The 21,142-nt window shown below is 27.4% G+C and overlaps 5 protein-coding genes and 1 pseudogene across 5 annotated transcripts; 2 read left to right on the forward strand and 4 right to left on the reverse strand.

Annotated features, from left to right (window-relative positions):
• The first annotated feature begins 152 nt into the window (after window positions 1-152).
• Window positions 153-1,743, forward strand: LOC114128365 (uncharacterized; annotated as a pseudogene).
• A 1,440-nt stretch (window positions 1,744-3,183) lies between these two features.
• On the reverse strand, window positions 3,184-5,349 carry LOC114128349 (MTOR-associated protein MEAK7). The gene has a single exon (XM_027992846.2). The coding sequence runs from the start codon at window positions 4,678-4,680 to the stop codon at window positions 3,460-3,462; it is 1,221 nt and encodes a 406-aa protein (XP_027848647.1). The 5' UTR covers window positions 4,681-5,349; the 3' UTR covers window positions 3,184-3,459.
• Window positions 5,350-6,943: 1,594 nt separating this feature from the next.
• Window positions 6,944-8,726, reverse strand: LOC114128350 (RNA 3'-terminal phosphate cyclase-like protein). The gene is made up of 5 exons (XM_027992847.2): window positions 8,210-8,726; window positions 7,913-8,148; window positions 7,681-7,851; window positions 7,202-7,626; window positions 6,944-7,124 (listed from the first exon to the last, which is right to left on the reverse strand). The coding sequence occupies exons 1-5, from the start codon at window positions 8,322-8,324 to the stop codon at window positions 6,974-6,976; spliced, it is 1,098 nt and encodes a 365-aa protein (XP_027848648.2). The 5' UTR covers window positions 8,325-8,726; the 3' UTR covers window positions 6,944-6,973.
• Window positions 8,727-10,925: 2,199 nt separating this feature from the next.
• On the reverse strand, window positions 10,926-12,673 carry LOC114128373 (stress-associated endoplasmic reticulum protein 2). The gene is made up of 3 exons (XM_027992878.2): window positions 12,289-12,673; window positions 12,101-12,173; window positions 10,926-11,114 (listed from the first exon to the last, which is right to left on the reverse strand). The coding sequence occupies exons 1-3, from the start codon at window positions 12,370-12,372 to the stop codon at window positions 11,077-11,079; spliced, it is 195 nt and encodes a 64-aa protein (XP_027848679.1). The 5' UTR covers window positions 12,373-12,673; the 3' UTR covers window positions 10,926-11,076.
• Window positions 12,674-15,911: 3,238 nt separating this feature from the next.
• On the forward strand, window positions 15,912-17,831 carry LOC114128355 (transmembrane protein 50A). Its single transcript, XM_027992855.2, has 4 exons — window positions 15,912-16,207; window positions 16,264-16,370; window positions 17,222-17,385; window positions 17,478-17,831. The coding sequence occupies exons 1-4, from the start codon at window positions 16,103-16,105 to the stop codon at window positions 17,585-17,587; spliced, it is 486 nt and encodes a 161-aa protein (XP_027848656.1). The 5' UTR covers window positions 15,912-16,102; the 3' UTR covers window positions 17,588-17,831.
• Window positions 17,832-18,687: 856 nt separating this feature from the next.
• LOC114128368 (N-acylneuraminate cytidylyltransferase A) lies at window positions 18,688-20,957 on the reverse strand. Its single transcript, XM_027992871.2, has 5 exons — window positions 20,696-20,957; window positions 20,478-20,602; window positions 19,873-20,175; window positions 19,652-19,790; window positions 18,688-19,584 (listed from the first exon to the last, which is right to left on the reverse strand). The coding sequence occupies exons 1-5, from the start codon at window positions 20,833-20,835 to the stop codon at window positions 19,458-19,460; spliced, it is 834 nt and encodes a 277-aa protein (XP_027848672.2). The 5' UTR covers window positions 20,836-20,957; the 3' UTR covers window positions 18,688-19,457.
• Window positions 20,958-21,142: the final 185 nt, after the last annotated feature.

The raw sequence follows: 21,142 nt of genomic DNA on the forward strand, positions 1-21,142 counted from the left end.
ATTTATATTTTAATAATAGATTTTTATTAAAATTAAATGTTCATTAAAATAAAAAAATCATTACAAAAATGACTGAATATCACAAACATGAAATTTCCCGGGTATTATATACTCATCTCTAATCAAAAGAAAATAAAGCTGTTGTATTGGAACTGATGGACTTAAAGGCAATTAAAAAAAATTTATACTACATAAAATAATGAATGAAAGTGGGAAAATGTTACCTTGAAAGACTTATCAAACATTCATACTATAGCCAGTAAGAAAAAAAATTATAATTTTATTTAGTGGTTTTCTTCAAAATTTGATATTTCTTTAATTATTTTATTTTTTAAAGGAAAACATTATTCAAATATTAATTTAGTTAAGGTTGTAAATAAATTAGAGATAAAATTTAATTGCACTTGAAATATCAACAGATAGGCAAATAATCTCAATGGTATTTTTTATACAGGACAGATTCTTGACTGAATCATTTGAAGCATTTCTTGAAGTAATATTTTAATATTTTATTAATTTTTTTAACACTTCTAAATTATATAGTATCCAGTATATAATAATCATTTTCCAATAATGTTCTCAAAAGGCAGTTTTTGCAAATGCAACATGAAATTGCTTGATTTAAGACTGCCAGTATATGTATTGATGATTGAGGACGAAAACGGACAGTGAAATTGCAGCAATAAGCTTATTAGTAAATAAAGATGAAATATCCTTGCACTGGTTTTTTGAAACTTTTAAAACATATAACACCAATTTTGGTTAAAACTCAGGTATATGTAACGGACATAAAAGAAAGAAATGTGATCAAGTAAGTCTTCCCTAATGCAGCACTTACCATATGTTTGTTCCACTAAGAACTTTTAGTCAAGAAATTATGTATGATAAATGGAATATCACTTCTAATGAAAGTGATAGTTTAAAAGAAATAATTCAAGATGTAATATACTGTAAGTCAGAACTAGAATATAACAATTTATATCAACACTTTAAGACTGTAGCATCAGAAACTGTCATTGAGTATTATAATAAAAACGGAATACAGGATGAATGGATTATAGGCTTGACTTGCATGACACGGAATTTCATGAATAAAACAAACAACAGATTAGAGAGTTTCAACGGGAAACTAAAATCTATTATTTCTTGTTTTTCCACTTTGGAACATTTTGTGGAGAAATTATTCATTGTTCTCAAATGTGTTGTATTAGAATGCGATAAAAATGTTGTGAAGTTAGTTCAGAAACTTCCAATTCAAATGTCTTAAATTTCTAAACTACAAAACTATTATGCTTTTTTAACACCATATGCATTCAATCTTAAAAAAAAAGTGAATATAACGACGAAAATAATATTCTTAAAAATACAACCAACTCCAAGTATATCTGCAGTTGTATTTTTTATAACTCCATAAGACTTCTGTGTCATCACATTTTTTTAAGTTAAAAAACCAATCACTGACATCTTATTTGATGCTGATTTAAGTGATAAAAGATGGACAAGAAATTATTATTAATAAAACTCAGGCTTTTTAATAATGTTGAGGCCATTCTTTCCGATAGCGCTACTATGGTAACTATGTCGTATAAAGAAAAAAGTCCCAACTGCTCATGAGAAGTTTCGCAAAGTAATGTGTATAGGTGCTAAGATTCTCTATCATCAAATGTTAATTTCTTTAGAAAGATTGAACACCTTGAATTTATATATAACAATTGGTTAAAAGGACATGAAGTATCAATTTAAGTGTTTGGTTATTATGAAGTGTTATTTGATATACATTAAAAAAAAAAAATTTTCATGAATTGTATTAATAATATAAATTAGTTATTACTGTATAAATGTAGATAATGACGTTGAGGATGTAAAAATATGATTGTGGAGAATAATATTATAGATGCCGTTGAAAATGCAAACTTAGAAAATTATATAATAGGTACTTAACATTAATGTAATTTATTAATGATCATACATTTATGTAATCTTGTATTAATGTAATCTATGTATAATTTAAATTATTTACATTGGAACATTAATAATAATTCCAAGAATATATTATATGTATTGTGACTGAAGCATATAAAATATGATCAAAAAAATATATAAATGCTTAGTTTTTTATGAAAACTCAATAATAATAATTTCTTCAAATATTTCTTTTAAACTAGATCAAAAAATCTTTTAGTCTATAGTAAGTATGTCTAATAAGTTCATAAATTATAACTATAAAATAATAAACAACTTTGCAACATGGGACATACTGCATTTGTCACATTGTGTTCTTATTGGTTTGGTGCCATAGTTTTATATTTAATGGTAACTTATTTAATAAACATTTTAATTGCCAATAGTAAGTGTTGACTAAAATAGTAAGTCATGTACTTATGACTTGTTGTAGGTTAAATTAAAACAATAACTCATCCTCCAATTGTAATAATTCAAAATAATTATAAATTAGTTAATGGTAATATTCTATTCTTGATTAGTATTTTAATAATTGTGATTGATACAAATTAATATTGAAGTATTTTAGAAAGATGTAATGTGTATATACATATATATCAGAATTATAAATTACATTTTAAAATTACAATTGCATATCTTTTATCATTATATTGATACATACTATTTTATGAAACAATAATTATCTTTTCACCGAGCAGAAGTATGTAATTTCAGTGTTAAAAGAGGTCAAATAATTAGTGATGGAAATTTTTTAAAGTAATGCTAAGTATTTTATGTCAGCTGAAGACGATCCATACTGTACAATGTACAGTTCTCGTTGGCTTGTCATAGCACCACATTGATGTGGGAAAATAATGCAGCTAGAAATGTTTATCTGTAGTTTAGATTAATTATCATTTATCTTCTATAATTTAGTATGATTTAGGTTTATATTAGTGCTATAAAAGTAATATATTAGGAAAATCTTTAAAACAAAAATGAAAAAAAAATAGTTATTACTAAAAAAATATTTTAAAATTCTAGTGCAGTTTCATCTTTTGATGCTGACTAAACATTCATACAAAGAAATCTCACGATACAAAAATATATCTTAGCTCCTCCAAATGACATTATCTCCATTACAAGGTGACAACTGACAATGGTTAGGTTAATATTCTTAAACCTTTTTATGGTTTATAAATCTTTTTTACTAAAAAATATTAAAATATACAAAAACAAACATTAATATTTTAACAAGCTTTTATTATTTATTAAATTAAAAAATCAGACTTTTTTAATATTATTTTAGAAATATATATTTATGGATTAAAATTAATAAATAAATATATGCTCAATTAAAATAAATAAAACAAAACTAAAAAAAAAAAAATTATAATCGCATATCAGATATTTTTTATGAATCATGAATTTTTGACAAAGCAAAAACGTAAATTATTAGACTAAAAACTGTTATAACTTAATTAAAGTTAAACTAATAACAAAGTTGGACATTGTTATTCATTTAACTTCATCTTCATCTCTTAATCCATCAGAGTATTTTGTGCGTCCAGCCATCTCCAATAGATTCATATCCCAATCATCTCTATCTGATGGAAGTTTTCTTTCTTCCTCTTCATCATCTAGTTTTGGTTTTTCTTTAACACACCATATTTCTAATGAATCAATCTTGAAATCTTTATTAGCCGATAACATTGAGTAGTCATTAAATGTTGAACATGAAACACTACTTTTGCCAATGCCATACTCTGAATCTATCCATAATCCCCAATAGCCAAACTGTCCTCCCATTCCTATGCCATTTGGTAGTGTATATTGACCACTATTCATGTACATAAAATTATCATTATGCCCAGAAGAAACACATATATTCAAATTTGGATATAAAGAGAAAACAAAACAATTGGAATCTCCATAAAATTTAGGCTTTAATAGCCACGATTGTGAAGCATAACCTCCAAAGACATTACCAGAATTATCTTTTATAATTAAAATTGTACTTCCTTGGTCAATAATGGCAGCACTTAGTGATTGGAAGCTCTCGCCGTGTGAACTACTTGAAAACAACAATCTCCAATTTTCTTGACAGTCAGCTGGTAAACTATGTTTTAAGAACATTATCCATCCAAGATCTAAAATAGTTTTAAACGACTGTATGTATTTTTGATTTACACTGATAGCTGGAAGTAAATCTAGTTTCCGTGGCACTGAGTAAAGTGTAGTAACCAGAGCTCTATGCAATAGTCCAAGGAGAGTATTGCCTCGCAGCCATGCAGCAATATCACCTGTCAAACCATTTTTTGACAATAGAGATGAAAGTTGATGAATAGTATGTGCCTTAGCTCCAATTCTTATCCAATAGGCATATTCATCAGTATCCTTTAAACAAAGATTTATCGTTTCCAAAAGATCAATTGTGTATCGTTCGATATTTGATTTTGCAAGTACAATCGACATTATTTTTAGGTAAGATTCATGGTACATTTCACAGGTTGATAAACATCGATAGACATGCACCACACGCTGTCGACACGGTTTGTTGGTTGCAAATAATTGTTTAATATGACTGTTCATGTTGTGCGTTAAATATGAATTCCATCTGTGTAACAGTTCTTCCAAAGAAATAATTTCTTTGTAGCTCATCAATTTATCGATACAATCATTTTCGTCAAACGTCAGTGGATCTATAACGCGATCGTGTTTGGATCCTTTGCCACCCATTTTAGAATTTAAAAATATTACAATAAAATTATGGCTAAATGTATATGAAAACTATAGAAACGTTCTTATGTATAATTCATCTTAGATCACTTATATCAATTATTTCCATCGAGTTTATTGTGTGTCAACTATCAAGTGAACGATTAACGAAACAATTACAATAATTTACAATTAAAAAGAGAAAACATTAAGTCGGATGCTGACCTAATGTCCTACGACCTACTCACTACGCAGTTTACTCAACACGACTCGTGGCTCGACTCTGAAGATGAATGAAATTTATATTATTATCAACAACCGGTGTTAGATTAAATACGGTGTCACATATTTTGATCATTAACTATGCATGAAGCCATGGCGCGATAACTTGAAGCACAATGCACGTAAACATAATAAGCACTGAACACAGGCTGAAGTACAGAACAATCCTCCTATTTACTATTTTAGTATGAAATGTTTAATGTGCGCATGCGTAAGTCGCATCGTCGCAAATTTAGCGTTGGTCACTGATTCATAATACCTTCGCGCGTTTTTTCAAAATAAAAATTAAATACGAAAATATGAAAATTATTCAGGCTGTCATCTCGGGGCCAAACTGTACTAACTCCGTTGTTTTATATAATTAAAACATAAATTACAGTTATACACATATTATGTATACACTGATTTTAATAATTAATACTGCTATTTATCTATTTTAAAAGGACTATAATATATTGAAATTTCTATGTATATCTTTCCAACGCTCATTTTATCTTTATTTCAAACATGACTGCGATTTGTATGTTGGTTGTTGTTTAAGTAAAAATAACAACCAGTATTAATTTGTTCTATTTTTAGTGAAGCTTTTGGACATCTTCATAACAAAATAAATAAAACACTGTTATAAATTTATAAAAAAGTTTCTGTTATAAAACTTATCAGCTAAATCAGGCGACATAATTTTTTAAAAGATACAACCAATATTTTTCAATAAAAAGAAAATTTAAAAGTTTAACTTTTACTAATGGACTTTCATCTTGCATTCCTTTTTTTTCAAAATAATACGATGAAAAATTATTTTGCTGTATTTCTTAAAATAGTGTTTTTGAAAGGTACCTATAAATTATTAAAATTCAATGGTATTGTATATTTATTTTTGATAGAAGATTCAGTTGGAAGTTCAAAGACAGTAGTAGTAGGTATATTGGTTGTTGAACTCAAAGAATATACTGATCAGCTTATTTCTTTATTTAAAATTACAAATGAAAACAGCAATTTAATAAACTCATTTACTCATTTATAATAGATAAATATGAGAAAATGTTTTAAATTATAATTTTCCTGGAGAAAACTCTATGCAAGTTTCATGTATTTCAAATTTTTAAAAGAAAACTCAATATAAACAAATTAGGTATGAATCCATTTATGAATATTTAGACTAGAGAATACAAAACATTTTTTATTCCCAATATTTTGAAGAAGGAATATATCATTATCTATGTTTAATAACTGACATTTTACCTTTACTAATAATGAAATATTATAAAAGTTCACCAAAGATCATATTACAGTATTGTTGAAATGTATTCAGTTTTTCAACAAGGATATCCGAGGTTTTCAATGAATTGTTACTTTTATCACAAATTCCTATGATGAGAATCTAGGTGTCATACCACATGAATAACTTATACCACAAAAATAGTATAGAAATCTATGAATAAATCTTATAACCTAATCTTTATAAACCTTGTCTGTTGTCTATGACACTTATATTATGTCCATGTAGTAGATATACTATACTGAGTGCGCCGAAAGAGTGCAAGTCGGCTATCAAGTTCTGCGCATCCTCCTGTATCTCCCTGCTGTCAAAACTGGTTTCCCTATGGCAGAGTGACGCTTGGGGATGCGCAGTAAAACTGAATTTGGTCGCCGCCGACTTGCGCTCTCTCAGCGCACTTAGTATAATTATTGAGTATTTAACTGTTTTAAAATATACAAGTTTTATGCAGTACTCGTATAAATATAAAATTATAATATGTATATTGTATTTATACCAAAGTTAATATTATTTAATTATGAAAACATTTTAATACATAAAATAGTTTTAGGAGGTGATTCCGTATCAAATAAAATAATATTAAAATATTATGTTATTATATCCTTGTAAAGAATCTAACTCACTAATGCCTACCAATCTTAATACTTTGTTTAAGATTGTTTTTTTCTGTTATTTAAGTACTAAATCTATATAGTATATTATTAAATTTAAATAAAATACATCTTTTTATAAAAAATATGTTATATTATCATTTTAAACAAGTTTATTGTAACCAATACCAACTCCAGTTACTAAAATTTTTGAATCACAGCCTTGACTTAAGTCTTCATTTTGAGAATCAATATATGGTTCTAATTTAAATGATATTCCAAAAAATTCTTTCAAATGCCTTAAAAATTGAATTCTAAAATTGTTTAATAAAAATAATTATCTTTTTTAGTAAATATTATTAATTTTAATAGTTTAAATAACTATACTTACGTGTAAGGTGATAATGGTCCTAATACAACATGAGATACATCTTTTTGTCTAAGAGCCATGTAAAGAAGTACAATGGACTGAAAAGAAGAATCTATACAACCTCCTCGCCAAATCTCTTCAAGCATAGCTGATGCTACATTTTCTGCTACTTCTTCAGCTGTAGTTCTTTGACCAGTAAATGGTAGCGACACACTATCAGCAGTTAATATTATTCCATTAGTTGTTGATGCAACAATATTTGCACCAAAACCAGGAGATTTTCCACATAGTTTTCCTTTTGGATGATCTACCGTAAAATATACATCGGGAATAAATTTAAGCATGACAGATTTAGCCTTTTCTACCATCCGATTGGAAATTGATGGTGATACTCTTAATGAGAAAAATGTTCCTCTTATTTTTTTTATTTTTCCAAAGTCTGTTAACTATACATAAAAAATAAATCTTAAATTTACACAGAAGATAAATAATAGTCTTACTTGCAATGCTTTGGTATATTTAACGGGTTCACAAGAAAAATATACTTCACCTCCACCATCTGGTTCCATACCACGTTTTTTAATTTCCATAGTGGCATCAGTAGCTAATAACAATATTCTTTGTAAAATTGTTAATGCTCCAGCTTTAAAAGCATCAACTGATGGGTCTTTCTTTAAAAAATGTAAATATTTATACTTTTTATTTAATATATAAACAGATTTTATAATTTACTTGATTATTAGTGACTCCTTTAAGTGTGGCTTGTATTCCTTTTTTACAATAAGGTGCAATCATGATAATTAATTCCAAGTAATAACCTATGCCTCGTAATTTACAACATTCATGATCTATTGCACCACCAATAAGTAAACCAGGTTGAAAATACAAGTCAGTACCAGTCTCATTGACATCCAAGTTAGTACCATTAGTTAACTTGTCGACCAAACGTAAAAAATTTACTTCGAACTCTAAAATTATATAGACAATTATTAATTCAAGAAATTTCATATTTTTAGAATGTATTTTTACCTTTTAGTCCAGGTTCATTTTCTTGTGATCGAATATTTCGTATTTTAACTGGTTTACCACTTAAGAGTGATAAAATTATTCTAGTACGAAAATTACTGCAGCCTTCAAAAATCATAATTTCGATTTAATTGTAATTATTATTATTATTATTATTATGGTCGGCTCAGTCACTAGTGAGTCTGGAATCGGCTTTTTAATATGAACTGAACAAGCATGTCGAGCATGAGTCTAATCTTCAATCTACTATTTCCAGATTCGGCGACTCGATCCGACCAAGTTGATAACACATTAAAAGAATGATAAAAGAAATTTGGAATTAACCTCAAAATATTGAAAACAATCACAATGTGGTACAAACATGGAGATAAGAGATAAGACGATCAAACTGCTATACCCGCCCATTTATAAAGTGGCCAGGAAGTCGCACGATTATTCTGCCGCCAGAAGCGCGTCGTTCGATTAGAGCCTAGGCCCTAGAACGTAAGCGGTAAGCCAACTAAGCCACGATTGTCATAACTCATAATGTACGTACTAAGTACTTTACTAAAAAGTAAAAATTTACGTTTTTTTTTTTGATTTTTTGAATTCGAATGAATTACAAATTTTGATTCATTAATTCATTATTTATTTTCTGGTTATGTTAAAGTATACCTAAATATACAATTAAAGTTCAAGTTTCAAGGTGTTTGCTGTAAAAAAAGTTTAAAATTTAAAATATTCTGTAATGACTACGAGTCTAATGAATAATGATAAATGAAACATGGTGCATATATAAACAATACATTAATTAAAGTTTTGATAATTTTCCACTTCACTTGATTTTTTACAGTTTTTTTGTAGTTTCATTCTAGTTCGAATGTCTTACGATAAAATGCATACCCAATGTAATAAAAATTAAAAAATGCGTACAACACTTAAAGAAAATGGGAGGTTCGGAAATATAGATGAAACTGCTACTGTTTTTAATATAGGTCTAATTCTTTTAATTTTATTGACTGTTTCATCATTTAAGATAGTTTCGTCTAAAAGTAGTAAATTATTCTCTACGAAATGCAATTCTCACATAACTCCTTTCTGTGAGCATTTTATCTTTTCTAGCTCTATGTCATTTGGTCAAGTTCTGTATTCTAAATAACATGTAACAAAAATTTAATAGGAAAATGACCTAACCTAACTATTTTAGTTTAATAATTGTTATTAATGGTTTATTTGATTATTTAAATATAATAATTATACGTAATAAAACTATAGTAATTTGTATTTTTTATTTTTGTACCCTCACATTAAAAATGGTTAATTGTTTTATACCAGAGTGTAATTCTAGTAAAGCAGCATAGGCGCAACTAGACCTCTAAAACAGGGGGTGCTTAATATGTGAATGCACCACAGAGATATAGTGCTTTTTGATGCGACCTATTGGCTAAAAATAGCTCGTAAGCAATATATTTCTCCGTAATGTATACCTTATCGTCCTTATAGTTAATCGTCCAACACAGCGTTACTTAAACTCTTTTGTCCGTGGAACCTTTTTTTCCCGCTAGTCGCTACTAATCTCTAGTTAGATTTTTTTAGTAATTTTCTTCAACATTTTGAAAAAAAGCACTTTAGTTTTGCGGAACCCTAGGGTTCCGCGGAACACAGTAAGGAACGCTGGTCTAACAATATTATGGGAATATCATTGTATGAAATGAATTATAATGAATTATATTATATGACTTACAACCAAATAATTAAATATTTTTCAGGAAATTTTCCATAATTTAAAAACATAACATTCATGGTATTTCTACAAAATAATAAAAGTTGAATATAAACAACAGGGGGTGCTAAAGACCTTTTTGCAACTCCCCTGGTTGCGCCACTGGTTATGCTCTAGATGTCAAACAACGAAAAACAATTGGATTAAAAAATAAGTTTATTTAGAGCACCCAAAGTACAAAAAAAAAACAAAATATCTAAACATTATTTTTGAAAAATCATTTTCCTATTTAATTATTTGTTATCTAAACAGGGACAGTACCATTTATATTTTAGTTATTCATAGTAACTACAACTAGTAATTCAATATTAACTCATAAGTTGATTCATGATATAAATATAATTTTTTGAAAAATATTAATTCAACCTAATACATCACATTGTTAAGTGTATAACTATAGTAACAATATAAATATGTATATCATGAAATGTATTTATTAAGAAACCGACTGACCTTGAAAACCTAGGATTGTTATCCATACACAATAATGTATCATTGAATTCAGTTAATAATTACAGTGATTTACTCAATAACAGGGTGTATTGAATACCTACTAACAGTAGGTTACTGTAGTATGGTCACCTCTACTTGTCCATTTATTTTTTTTTTTACTAAGAAGATTTTACAATTTAACACATTTAAATCTTAATTTTATGTTTTACATGACGATACATCATACATGTCTGTCAGTAAAAAAATTATTAATTTGAATTTGCTAACAAGGAACCAAAAATTAAACTCGAGGACTTCATTTAACATATTCATTTAGTTTCAATTTATTATATATACAAGTATTTTAATTAGCATTGATAAAAAAATATAATTAATAACGTATAAAGATATTGAGGTTTGCTGTTACAACAAAAATTGTTTACATTTCACAAAAGGAATTATGAAGTATAAATTGCATGATATTAATGTTTCATTAAAAAATAAATAAAATAACACAAAACAAAATAATATATAAGAATAAAATTATAATAAAGAAAATAATTATTTACCAGAAAAAATAACACATTTAGAAAAAAAATACATTGATGGGAATAACATTTTGAGATACAAGAATGTTGATGAAAATATTAAATGTAGTAACATAGACAATTGGTATTTATGCACTCCTTATGCTTTGTATAAGTTGAAATATAACTGAAAAAAAAAACAGATGAAAGTCATTATGTGTTAGTATACCATATTTTAATAAAAATATAGTATGTATATTTTTTGTTATTCAATTAGTTTCATAATACATTTTAGGATTATTTATTTATTTTAAAAATTGAAGTTAAAATACCATACTATATAAACTAAGAAAACTAGGTATAAGATAAAGAATTGTTTGATAATTGTTCATTTAGTTCTTTGACTACTCCGATTAAATAAAACAATAAAACCTGGTGTGTGGTAGTAATGCATTAACAATTCACTTTTTATGTGGAATTTTAATTCTATATCCTATACACACAATAACAGTTGTTAAAGGGACTTTAATCATATTTTACACTATAATATAGTTTTTTTTGTGAATAAGTAAATATACGTGATAGCTGGATGTCAGAGGGTTTTGGTTAGAGTTAATATGTTCCAACCAAATATATAACCATAATTTTTAAACAGAATTTCGACAAATTTTATTAAACAATTTATTATTTAATAAAAAAGTTTCTAAAAATGTGAAAAAAATTTTAAAATTATATTACAACTTACTTTGATTATTATTTAACTTATAATCTATATAATAAGCTTCAACTTATATAAAATTAGATAAAAATAATAAATTAGTGAGACTTTTTGATTTATAAGAATATTTAGTAAATTGGTAGGTATACTTGTTTAGAAGTACGTAGCACTAAGTATTGAAATAACTGTACAATATTAGTTAAATTGGTTTGTTTACTTTTAACTTCAAATTTTAGAATAAATTTTAAAACATTACACAAACAATGTATTCTTACACAAGTAGAACACCTATGCAGTCCAAAAAAAAAAAACGGGAGACAACCAAACATCAAGACAATAAATCATCTTGTCAGATCTATTGTTATTATATGTTTATATGTATGGACCTATGTCCCACACACTCATAGCTATTATGGAGACAAACAATATGGTAAAATATAAAAACAAGAACTTACCAGATCCGCAAACGACAAATAAAAATAGCGCCAACAGCCACGGACTAACAGGTGTTTTGTTTTTTTCAGATTTCTGAAAAACGCACAATGCAAAATAAATCAACCGATTGATGACGAGGAAAGAAAAGGTAAACAAAAAAACCTTAAACACCTCACCGGGATTAAAGGGGGGTTGGTTTTTCACTTACCGTCGATTTTGGTACGTTGCCCCGCTGCGTGATGTTTTTGCTGGCTTTTTCGTTAGCGATCCTCATCCTCTGTTTGGGTGCCATTTTGCACGTTTCGTACGACTGGTGATTGAAAAAACTAAAAAAGAACGTGAATACGTGGCAATAACTGACGCGTAAGATAGCGGCGAGGAGCAATCGAGTATAGTCGACGTACAATGGCACAGGCACACTGACGTGTTTTTGACTAGCGGCGGACGGCGGTGGAGTTAAGCAGTGAATGTGGAATAAGAACAGTTCGTACAACCATAAATACTGATTGTCGATTGACAGTACGCACTAAACCGTTACTCGGAAGGCGACTACAGCGGGTGGTGCTGTGGCAGTGGCAGTCGTCGTGAATCGTGATGCGGTACGCGTTGGCACGTCGTTATCACAAGCGATTCGTAGCAACATGTCTTGTTTACAAGACTCAGCGGTGACGTGGGCAGATAATAAAGTCAGCTTAGCCAACTGCTAAACGATAATAATAATAGAAACAGTAGTTATTATCGGGAAGGACCGACGTGAAAGTATTTGATTTGTCGTCCTGCCCTGTGATTGGTCGTAATATGAATAAGAAAAATATTGATAAAGTATTTGAAACCCGCTTAATTTTGAATTCTTGATTTTATTATTTTATAGAATAAAAAAACAAAATATTGAACCAGTTTTTATTACAAAACACCTGAGTCAAGTTTTTATAATTTTTATTATTATAGACTTCTAAGTTCTTAGTTATTATTGCTCCAATGAGTCTATAATAGTGAATCTTGGTAACAATAAATTTACAAAATTTTTTATTCAATTTACTAAAATGTATTACTATATTATGATTTATGGTCAAAAATAAAATATTGATTACCTACCATTTACATTAAAAAATTGTTTGAATCACTGATAAAAATTAGATTTATAATATAAAATATAAAGAATATAATATTGTTTTACATTTACATACTTTGAGTAAAATTATAATGTTGACCGGCGCGTATAATATAGGCAAAATTGGTGCATTACTGTAGTCTATATTAATTCATTCATTGAGAGAATAGAACCAGTTCGCACATAATGCATAATAATATGACTAACTGAAATTAATTGCCAGTTGTCTCTATTTGAGAACAACCGGTGGTAAGTAGCTGGGTCTTGTTATTTCGACTGTATAGTGGACAGTGGCGACTATCACTTATCTAAAACGGCGCTCAAGCACCTCTTTCATGGTACAACACTGCACTCTACCTATCACGGAACCGGCTGCAGCAAACGTGAGTTTGGATAACCAGTGACCATAATAATTAATAGTTCAATTCTCACGAATGTCATCGGTTTTCTTTCCACATTATTTTATCCGTGTATCCTGTGACAGTTATTTTCAAGTATTATTTTTCCATATATAAGCTATAGTTTTATTCAAGACTGCTAAATTTCCACACCACCCTAGGGGTATTAGCATAGGCGCGTTTTTTTTACAGTGGTATCGCCAGGAGCCATTTTCCACTTATACTTACCTGCTAGTCTGTGGCGCTGGGTGCTTGTCTCTGATCTGATCGTCGTAGTAACTATTCATTCTGCTGGTCGGTTTCTTTATTGCAATCCTTCTTGGTTGGTTTTTTTTCTTCTAGATTTTGAAGGCTTGAGTTGTTGAAGGAGACTGATCGTTTTTGGCAAACGACCGATATTTATACCCAATACAGTGTCAATAAATTCTGTTTATTGTTTTGTAGTTACTCGATTTTGAGGCCAGATTAAAAAAAAAACACGTGTCAAAGATTATTATTAATAACTTACTTCCGTGGCTTAGAAAGAATTATTTATTTTTGAATGTTATATATGTTAATAAATGTGAATTTTTGCGCTTTTATGTTATAAAAAACCAAATAAACTATCAATAATATTCTATTTCTAACTCATATATTTTTTTTACTTAGCAATTTTTACACACAGTTTACGAAAGGTTTTTGTTATAATCAAGGTGTAATTTGGGCATTATTAAACTCTCATTTTCAATCGAAAAATTATGGTTACCTAATGGAGCGACCTATAAGTGTCTCAATATACTAATTTGAGTTTCATTCTGTTAATAATTTTTAAATCACAGTTGAATTTACTATGAAGTTTATTTTGAATTTTTCCGATTAGAATTATAAAAAGTTACAATCTGTATTTTTTTACATTGAATTTTTAAAAACACAAACAATGTTTGAAGTGATTAGAATGATAAATAATTTCCAATTTTCTTCTATTGATATATATAAATAATTAATTTTTGTCAAAATCAGTCATCAAAGACATCAAATCGAAGTCAGAATGTTCTATTCTGTGGTCAGAGTATTAATTTAGAACATAAATCCCATTACTTCAATCATACACTTTTTTTTAGAATAGTTGTTATACTAACATGAAATGCTAAATAATGTATTAGGTAATCACCTATGTTTTTATGTTTCATTGTTTTATACAGCTGATAATAATAATTATTTAATTTTGTACACAGGCACAGAATAATTTATTATGATTGTTTGGTTTTTTATTAATCTTACAACTATATAATGTTTAATATAATTTTATTTATATTAATAATAATATAATTGAAAACTAAAAAAATGTGTTATTAATAATAGTATCTACCTACATATTTTAAAAATGCAATTTTCGCTGCCTAAACATAATGTGGCAATGTGTTAAAATTACCTAGTAATTAAAAACTATTTGAACACAATCTTAACATTTTGTAACAATATATAAAAAATGCTTGCAACATATTATTGAAAATTTTCAAAATATAATTTGATTTGATTTTATGCTAAGAAAAATTTAAGAAGTATAGGTATTCAAATTTAAGAGTAACAGAAAACTGACCTCAATCCACGATAGTGATACGCATAATTGTGGAAAAGGGCCATCCCTCTTTTCATCAGTAATTGGTATCACCAACCTTACCGGATTGTACTATTTTGTGCTGTATTCATTAAAATAAAGTTGATCAAATAACGAGAAAAGTTTCTACTGTTCTATATTTCTATGCACATTATCGGTGACCTGGTAAACGGTGTTTAAGGGTTAAATTTTATTTGCGGAGGGATGGTTTTTTACTACCAACTTAAAATTAAAATTAAAATATATCAGTAATTTAATAATTATTTTAAGAAGATAAAGAGTGGATAGGTACTGACATAGGTATAATATGTTGTGCAATGTGCATCATGGTCCGATGGTACGCAAACGTTCACCACGCTAATGCACATGATTGAACAAAAATCAATTAATTGTAGCAATCAATGCAATCATATTGTTTGTCAGAATTCATTACTCATGATGTAAATATTGTTTTGTTTACAATAAAATCATCTCAATATTATGCCCTTAGATTATCCCTACAAAACAATATAATATTAAAAAAAAAACAACCATCTAACGTATAAATAGTGTCAAATACAAAGTTGTGTATGATCTAAGATTATGCTAAATACTAAATAGTTGGCATAGTTTGAATTTTTGAATTTTAAATTAGAACCATAGAAAGGAGATTAAAACTTTTGATTACGGTTATCAGCTATAATTCCTTATCACTGAAACGAATTGTATTAAAAAATAATAAATATATACGCCGTAAATAGTAAATACAATAGTATTTGTTAATCGGTTTATTGTCTTATGATTAAAGCTTAAGACGTTTAAGTATTAAGTGTCATACAACATTTTACGAATTCTTAATACACCGCATTTATTCTGTGTAAAAAAAAATATTACTTCATTTTCATTTTTAATTCCTGGAATTATTTTATTTTAAACAATGCCTATGGATTGTATGGATAACGTGAACTTGGGAAACTGTTTGTGGTTTGAAGGAGGAAGTGAAAAAAGAAATGTTGTATCTGGGATGATAGCAGGACTTTTGGTTTGTAAAATTTATGTTATTTAGAAGTAAAACTATTACTAATTATTGTTTAACAGTTTGCAATCGGATGGTGGCTTATAATTGATGGAATGGCTGTAAACCCTAGTCAAGTGCCCGGTACCTATCACATATGTGGATTGATTGGAACATTTTCATTGTTTATGTAAGTTATCTACTACAATAAAAAAAAAATATGCAGAAATATAAAAACTCAAATTGAACAAAATCATGTTTTTATCATTTTTCGATAGTTTTACCTAAACGTTTATCAAGAATATTGTAATTTGTAACTATTAGAAATAACCCTTCAACAGACTAAGGTATCGATTTGATTACATTTGCTACTAGAAAATGATTTTTTGTGTTCTGATCAGAAAATAAGTCTTAAAAGTTGAAAAGTTTTTAAAGAAAAAATAAACAAACAAACATCATTGTTAAACCACTTGTTCACTTGTTTTGCTCTGAAACTAAATTTTAATTCTAATGATATGAGTATTCAATTTACTATCTATAGAAGTCGTGTTAAACTATAGGTATACTACTTTATTATAAAATGTATTTTCAAAAATACAAAAGTAATGCATCTGAACATACCCATGGTGAATATTGCGGGAGGGAGGTAATTGGTGAACTGCCCTTTCATTGAGATTTAAAATGAATAAATTTTGTATACTTTTTATGCTGAGTACTGTAATATTTTACTTAAACCTTATTACTTCTGTAGATTTTACTCTTCCCCCCATTTTAGAACTAGGATATTTCTGCCACTGGAATATAAAATTATAATTTTTAACCATACTTAGATTCTGAATAGAATTGTTAAATAATAATACTATTAAGTGTAATAAGATCATTATGCTAGCTTTAATTAAATTATTTTTTTTTTTCTGTCATTCCAGTGTTCCATATCCAACTTTGACTTCAATGGTGATAGGCCAATAGATTTTTTTGTTTTTATAGTAATAATTCATATAAGTTATTTATTTTATATCAATAATTTAATTATGTGTTTAGGATTAATGTTGTATCTAATTCTCAAATTCGAGGAGAAGCTTACTCAGGAGGATGGTTTGGACCAAGAGGCGCTCGTAGTTGGTTATTTATGGGTTTTGTATTAGGTTTTGCTGCTTTGTTTGCTGCTTGTTGGATATTTTTTGCTGATTTTGTATCAGCCAAAGGTAAGATGTTTGTGTAATTACAATTACATATTGATATAAATTAATATTTTGATTCACTTTTTAAAACTTTAAACATTTATTTTAATTTGTAGGTCCAAATAAACCAAATATGACAGTTGGACTTGAACTGTTTTTTCAAAATGCTTTTATATTCGCTGCATCTCTGATTTACAAACTTGGTCGTGTGGAAGATCAGTGGTAAAGAAAAAATAATATTTAAATGATTTATATTGTACTACATCAAAAAAAAAATTATATATTCAATGTTTACAAAATCTAAATTATGTGTTTAAAACACTAAAAACTAATAAGCATTTAAGACTATATTATTGTAAATATTTTTTTTAATAACATTTTAACTATTGTATATTAAGAAAATACAAATTAGTAGATTAACTTATTCAAATTTTAATCTCAAATATAAAACAATTTGAATTATCTGCCTATTTTATTAGATTATTTTTTATAATATTAATCTATTAACTATTGAAAATATTATAGATTTTCTACTTCTGAAAAAAAAAATAAACTGGAATTTTTCAATAATTAATAAATATTTAGTTACATTAAGCTATATTTTTTTTCAAGTTTGTTATTTTATCTATTAAGCAGATTACAATCTATTAGTAAGTAATAGTAAATTAAAAAAAAATTCCAGTATTATTTCTAATCTAGGTAGAATATCAAGTTATAGTTTTTTTTAAAAAATTGTACTTATGCACACCTAAATTATATTTATTATATTATAATTATCTAAATAAAAATAATTTCGTAATCTAGAATTCAGTTTAAATCTTAAATCTATTTAAGACAAGTACTATTATTTACTATCTTACGGTTAAGTTATTTAAAATGTATGTAATTGTATTTCTTAATTTAAATATTTCAGAAGTTAAAAATTAATTATTTTATAATAATAGGTATAATATTTAAGTTGTATACCCAGGTAGAAATATAAAGGGGGAACAGTTGATTTTTATTTAGCTGTCAAACTTCATAAATTGAAAATTTAGCCATTACCAATTGTTAAATTGTTTAAGGTTTAACAATAGCGAAAATAAATATGAGCTAGCTTTTGGGATTCTTATTTTATTCTTACTTCTTATTAGTAACTATAGTCCCTAACTATACTTAATAATTAATATGGGATGGGGTCAGTAATACTACTGATTAAATACCATGTAAAGGGTAAATTGTCAACAATTCTTTTTCACCCACACTGCTTATCCTATTTGTCCTGTTATATATTATTGGTATTTATTGACATTTCTATAAAAATAAAATTTAATGTTATGAAAAATGTATATTCAAAATTAACATTTTATTTAGTAAAACTATAAATTCATCTAACAATATTATTTACAAAACAATAAATATGTATAATCCGAATGGCGAATACTTAGGTCAAATATATCAATCTCAGTGGCGAACCCAGGATTTTAGTATTGTGGGTCAATCTCACATACGAGAGGCTACTGTGTAGAACCTTCAACTAACAATGCATAACAAATTCACTGCAATTCACCTTATTTAAATTATATTTGGGTACCAACAATTAATATAACTATAAGACATTGGTGTATGTTTTATAAAGAGTAAAGCCTAAGGCAGCTGAATGTATGGTATGCTGTGTTTTACTATCATGTATTTTGATTTAGGTACATTATTTTTTGATGATATATAACGGCCACACGATTTTGTACACATTATTTTATACTTCACAATACTCAGTCTTCATGCCTTTACATACATCTATACATCATAATTTATAGTTGCATTTTTATAAAAAAATTCTTTAGACTGTGTGCATTTCATAAATTATTTAATTTTTGAATATTGTAGTATTGTACTGTAGATAGTTATGTAGTTTATCATTTTGAGAGCCCCACATTTTACTAAGAAAATAACTTTGAGTCAGCTGACCACTCAACCATCTTCCTGGGAATGCCACTAATTAATCTTATTTATACAGACATATATATACCATGTATACATTTTAAATAATATGAACTAAAATTTTTAAGTAATTTCATAATTATCATTTTAAAATTGGCTTATGAGTTTTTGGCAATTTATTTAATTCTTTCAGTTACATTTTTAGGTTTATCTAGTAATGGAGCTAAAAGGCGAGCAGCTTGTAAATCAAATTGTGTGTCAATTTCTAAACTTCTGTTCATTGGTATAACAACTACTCCCAATCTAAAAATAAAATTATCAAACATAAATAAGTAGTTGTAAAGAAAAAGTTCAATTCTAAAATACTTACTTTCCTCCTTGGAGCTTATTATTCACAATAAGGTTTTTATGTGCAAAATAAAACATGCCATTTTCCACATATTCTCCATCCCAATCCTGTCTTCTTGGTCTTTTGGATACATCAAAATTTGATGGTTGTAGTTGACCATCTAATAGTAATTATTACAACAATTTTATTAATTTTAATTTAACATTAAAATCATTTAAGATACATCAATAATAACACTATACCAGAACCAAGTTTCCAACGTAGTTTATGGCTTCGTGTTACAGAGAACACTGATTCAAATTTCTGATAAACTGCCATTTTATATGCTCTAGTCAAATACTCAGCAGTCATAAAAGGTGAGGTACACTGAATGATAGCAAAAATATCCACTTTTTGATGGTACATACTAAACTCTTTAACAGCACTTAGTGATGTTGCTTTATCTGAAGCAGTTTCTGCACTGCGGTGAAAAACTTTAGCACCAGCTAATTCAGCTTCAGCTGCAATTTCTTTATCATCTGTTGATACCCAAACATCGTGAAACACTAAAACAAAAAATAAAACTTTGATATAAGAGTATCTGTAGTATAACACACTAATGTGCATTTTTTAAATTTGAAAATAATTTTAAATCCAGTTGCATTAAAAAGACAGTACTGATTAAAACTCAAAGGTAATTTTACCCTAAAGTAGAAGATAATATAATTGTTGAAATCCAAAAAATGATATTTTTAATGCACAATTTATGTATAATTTCTAATCAATAGAGATCATACAATTGATACAACATAAATAACTTTTTAATTCCACTTTAAAAAAAAATCAATAAGCATATTATTTATCATACATCCACAATCATTAATTGTATCTAAAGATCTTCGGAGGAGTGTAGTGTTTTGTATTATAGCTAAATTTTTTCTTGGTATTCCTTTACTACCACCTCTAGCTAATATTAAAGCTACCACATGAGGCCTGCAACAAAGAACACAATTTGAAATTTGAATCACAGTAATAATCATTGTCATTAAATATTGAAAAATATTTTCTTGTATATTCAGTACTCACTTATAATTAGATAAATGATTTTGTTCATAAGTAATGTGACTCCACAGTAAATAAATTGGAATCATGAATAAAACAACACTTGCAGATAAAACGAATAGTTGAGAAAAAAGAGCCACCCAGTGGCTGTTTCTAACAGTCATGGTTTTCAATAAAAAATATAATAGTATCTTATTAATAAAATAGACAATTGAATAAATAAATATTATTAATACTTTATTTTTATTTTCTATGCAGTATAAAAAACTGCTAAACTGCTAGAGTGCACTGTGCATCTACCCATTGCAGTAAGTGGTTGGTATTGACCCAAAACAGGGTGCTATAAGGTTGCTATGGAAACAACAGGGTGAGCAATATACCAGAAAAAAGTCAAATTGTTGTTTTTTTTTTTTTAAAAAAAGTTACAAATTGTATTACAATAAAATTGGTGTTTACAAAGTATATGGGTTA

The sequence above is a fragment of the Aphis gossypii genome, chromosome 3 (assembly GCF_020184175.1).
Source record: "Aphis gossypii isolate Hap1 chromosome 3, ASM2018417v2, whole genome shotgun sequence".
Classification (NCBI taxonomy): Eukaryota; Metazoa; Arthropoda; class Insecta; order Hemiptera; family Aphididae; genus Aphis; species Aphis gossypii.

Bases quoted from the DNA above. Each gene is read 5' to 3' on its own strand.
- LOC114128368 (XM_027992871.2), bottom strand. From the start codon at position 20,835: ATGACTGTTAGAAACAGCCACTGGGTGGCTCTTTTTTCTCAACTATTC. The intron at 20,603-20,695 runs GTGAGTACTGAA...TCTTTGTTGCAG, and splicing joins AATCATTTATCTAATTATAA to GCCTCATGTGGTAGCTTTAA. The intron at 20,176-20,477 runs GTATGATAAATA...TTTTTGTTTTAG, and splicing joins TACAATTAATGATTGTGGAT to TGTTTCACGATGTTTGGGTA.
- LOC114128373 (XM_027992878.2), bottom strand. From the start codon at position 12,372: ATGGCACCCAAACAGAGGATGAGGATCGCTAACGAAAAAGCCAGCAAA. The intron at 12,174-12,288 runs GTAAGTGAAAAA...TGCGTTTTTCAG, and splicing joins GCAACGTACCAAAATCGACG to AAATCTGAAAAAAACAAAAC. The intron at 11,115-12,100 runs GTAAGTTCTTGT...TTTTTTTTTCAG, and splicing joins ATTTGTCGTTTGCGGATCTG to TTATATTTCAACTTATACAA.
- LOC114128350 (XM_027992847.2), bottom strand. From the start codon at position 8,324: ATGATTTTTGAAGGCTGCAGTAATTTTCGTACTAGAATAATTTTATCA. The intron at 7,627-7,680 runs GTAAGACTATTA...TTTTATGTATAG, and splicing joins AATATACCAAAGCATTGCAA to TTAACAGACTTTGGAAAAAT. The intron at 7,125-7,201 runs GTAAGTATAGTT...AAACAATTTTAG, and splicing joins GGACCATTATCACCTTACAC to AATTCAATTTTTAAGGCATT.
- LOC114128349 (XM_027992846.2), bottom strand. From the start codon at position 4,680: ATGGGTGGCAAAGGATCCAAACACGATCGCGTTATAGATCCACTGACG.
- LOC114128355 (XM_027992855.2), top strand. From the start codon at position 16,103: ATGCCTATGGATTGTATGGATAACGTGAACTTGGGAAACTGTTTGTGG. The intron at 16,208-16,263 runs GTTTGTAAAATT...ATTGTTTAACAG, and splicing joins GGATGATAGCAGGACTTTTG to TTTGCAATCGGATGGTGGCT. The intron at 16,371-17,221 runs GTAAGTTATCTA...TTATGTGTTTAG, and splicing joins GGAACATTTTCATTGTTTAT to GATTAATGTTGTATCTAATT.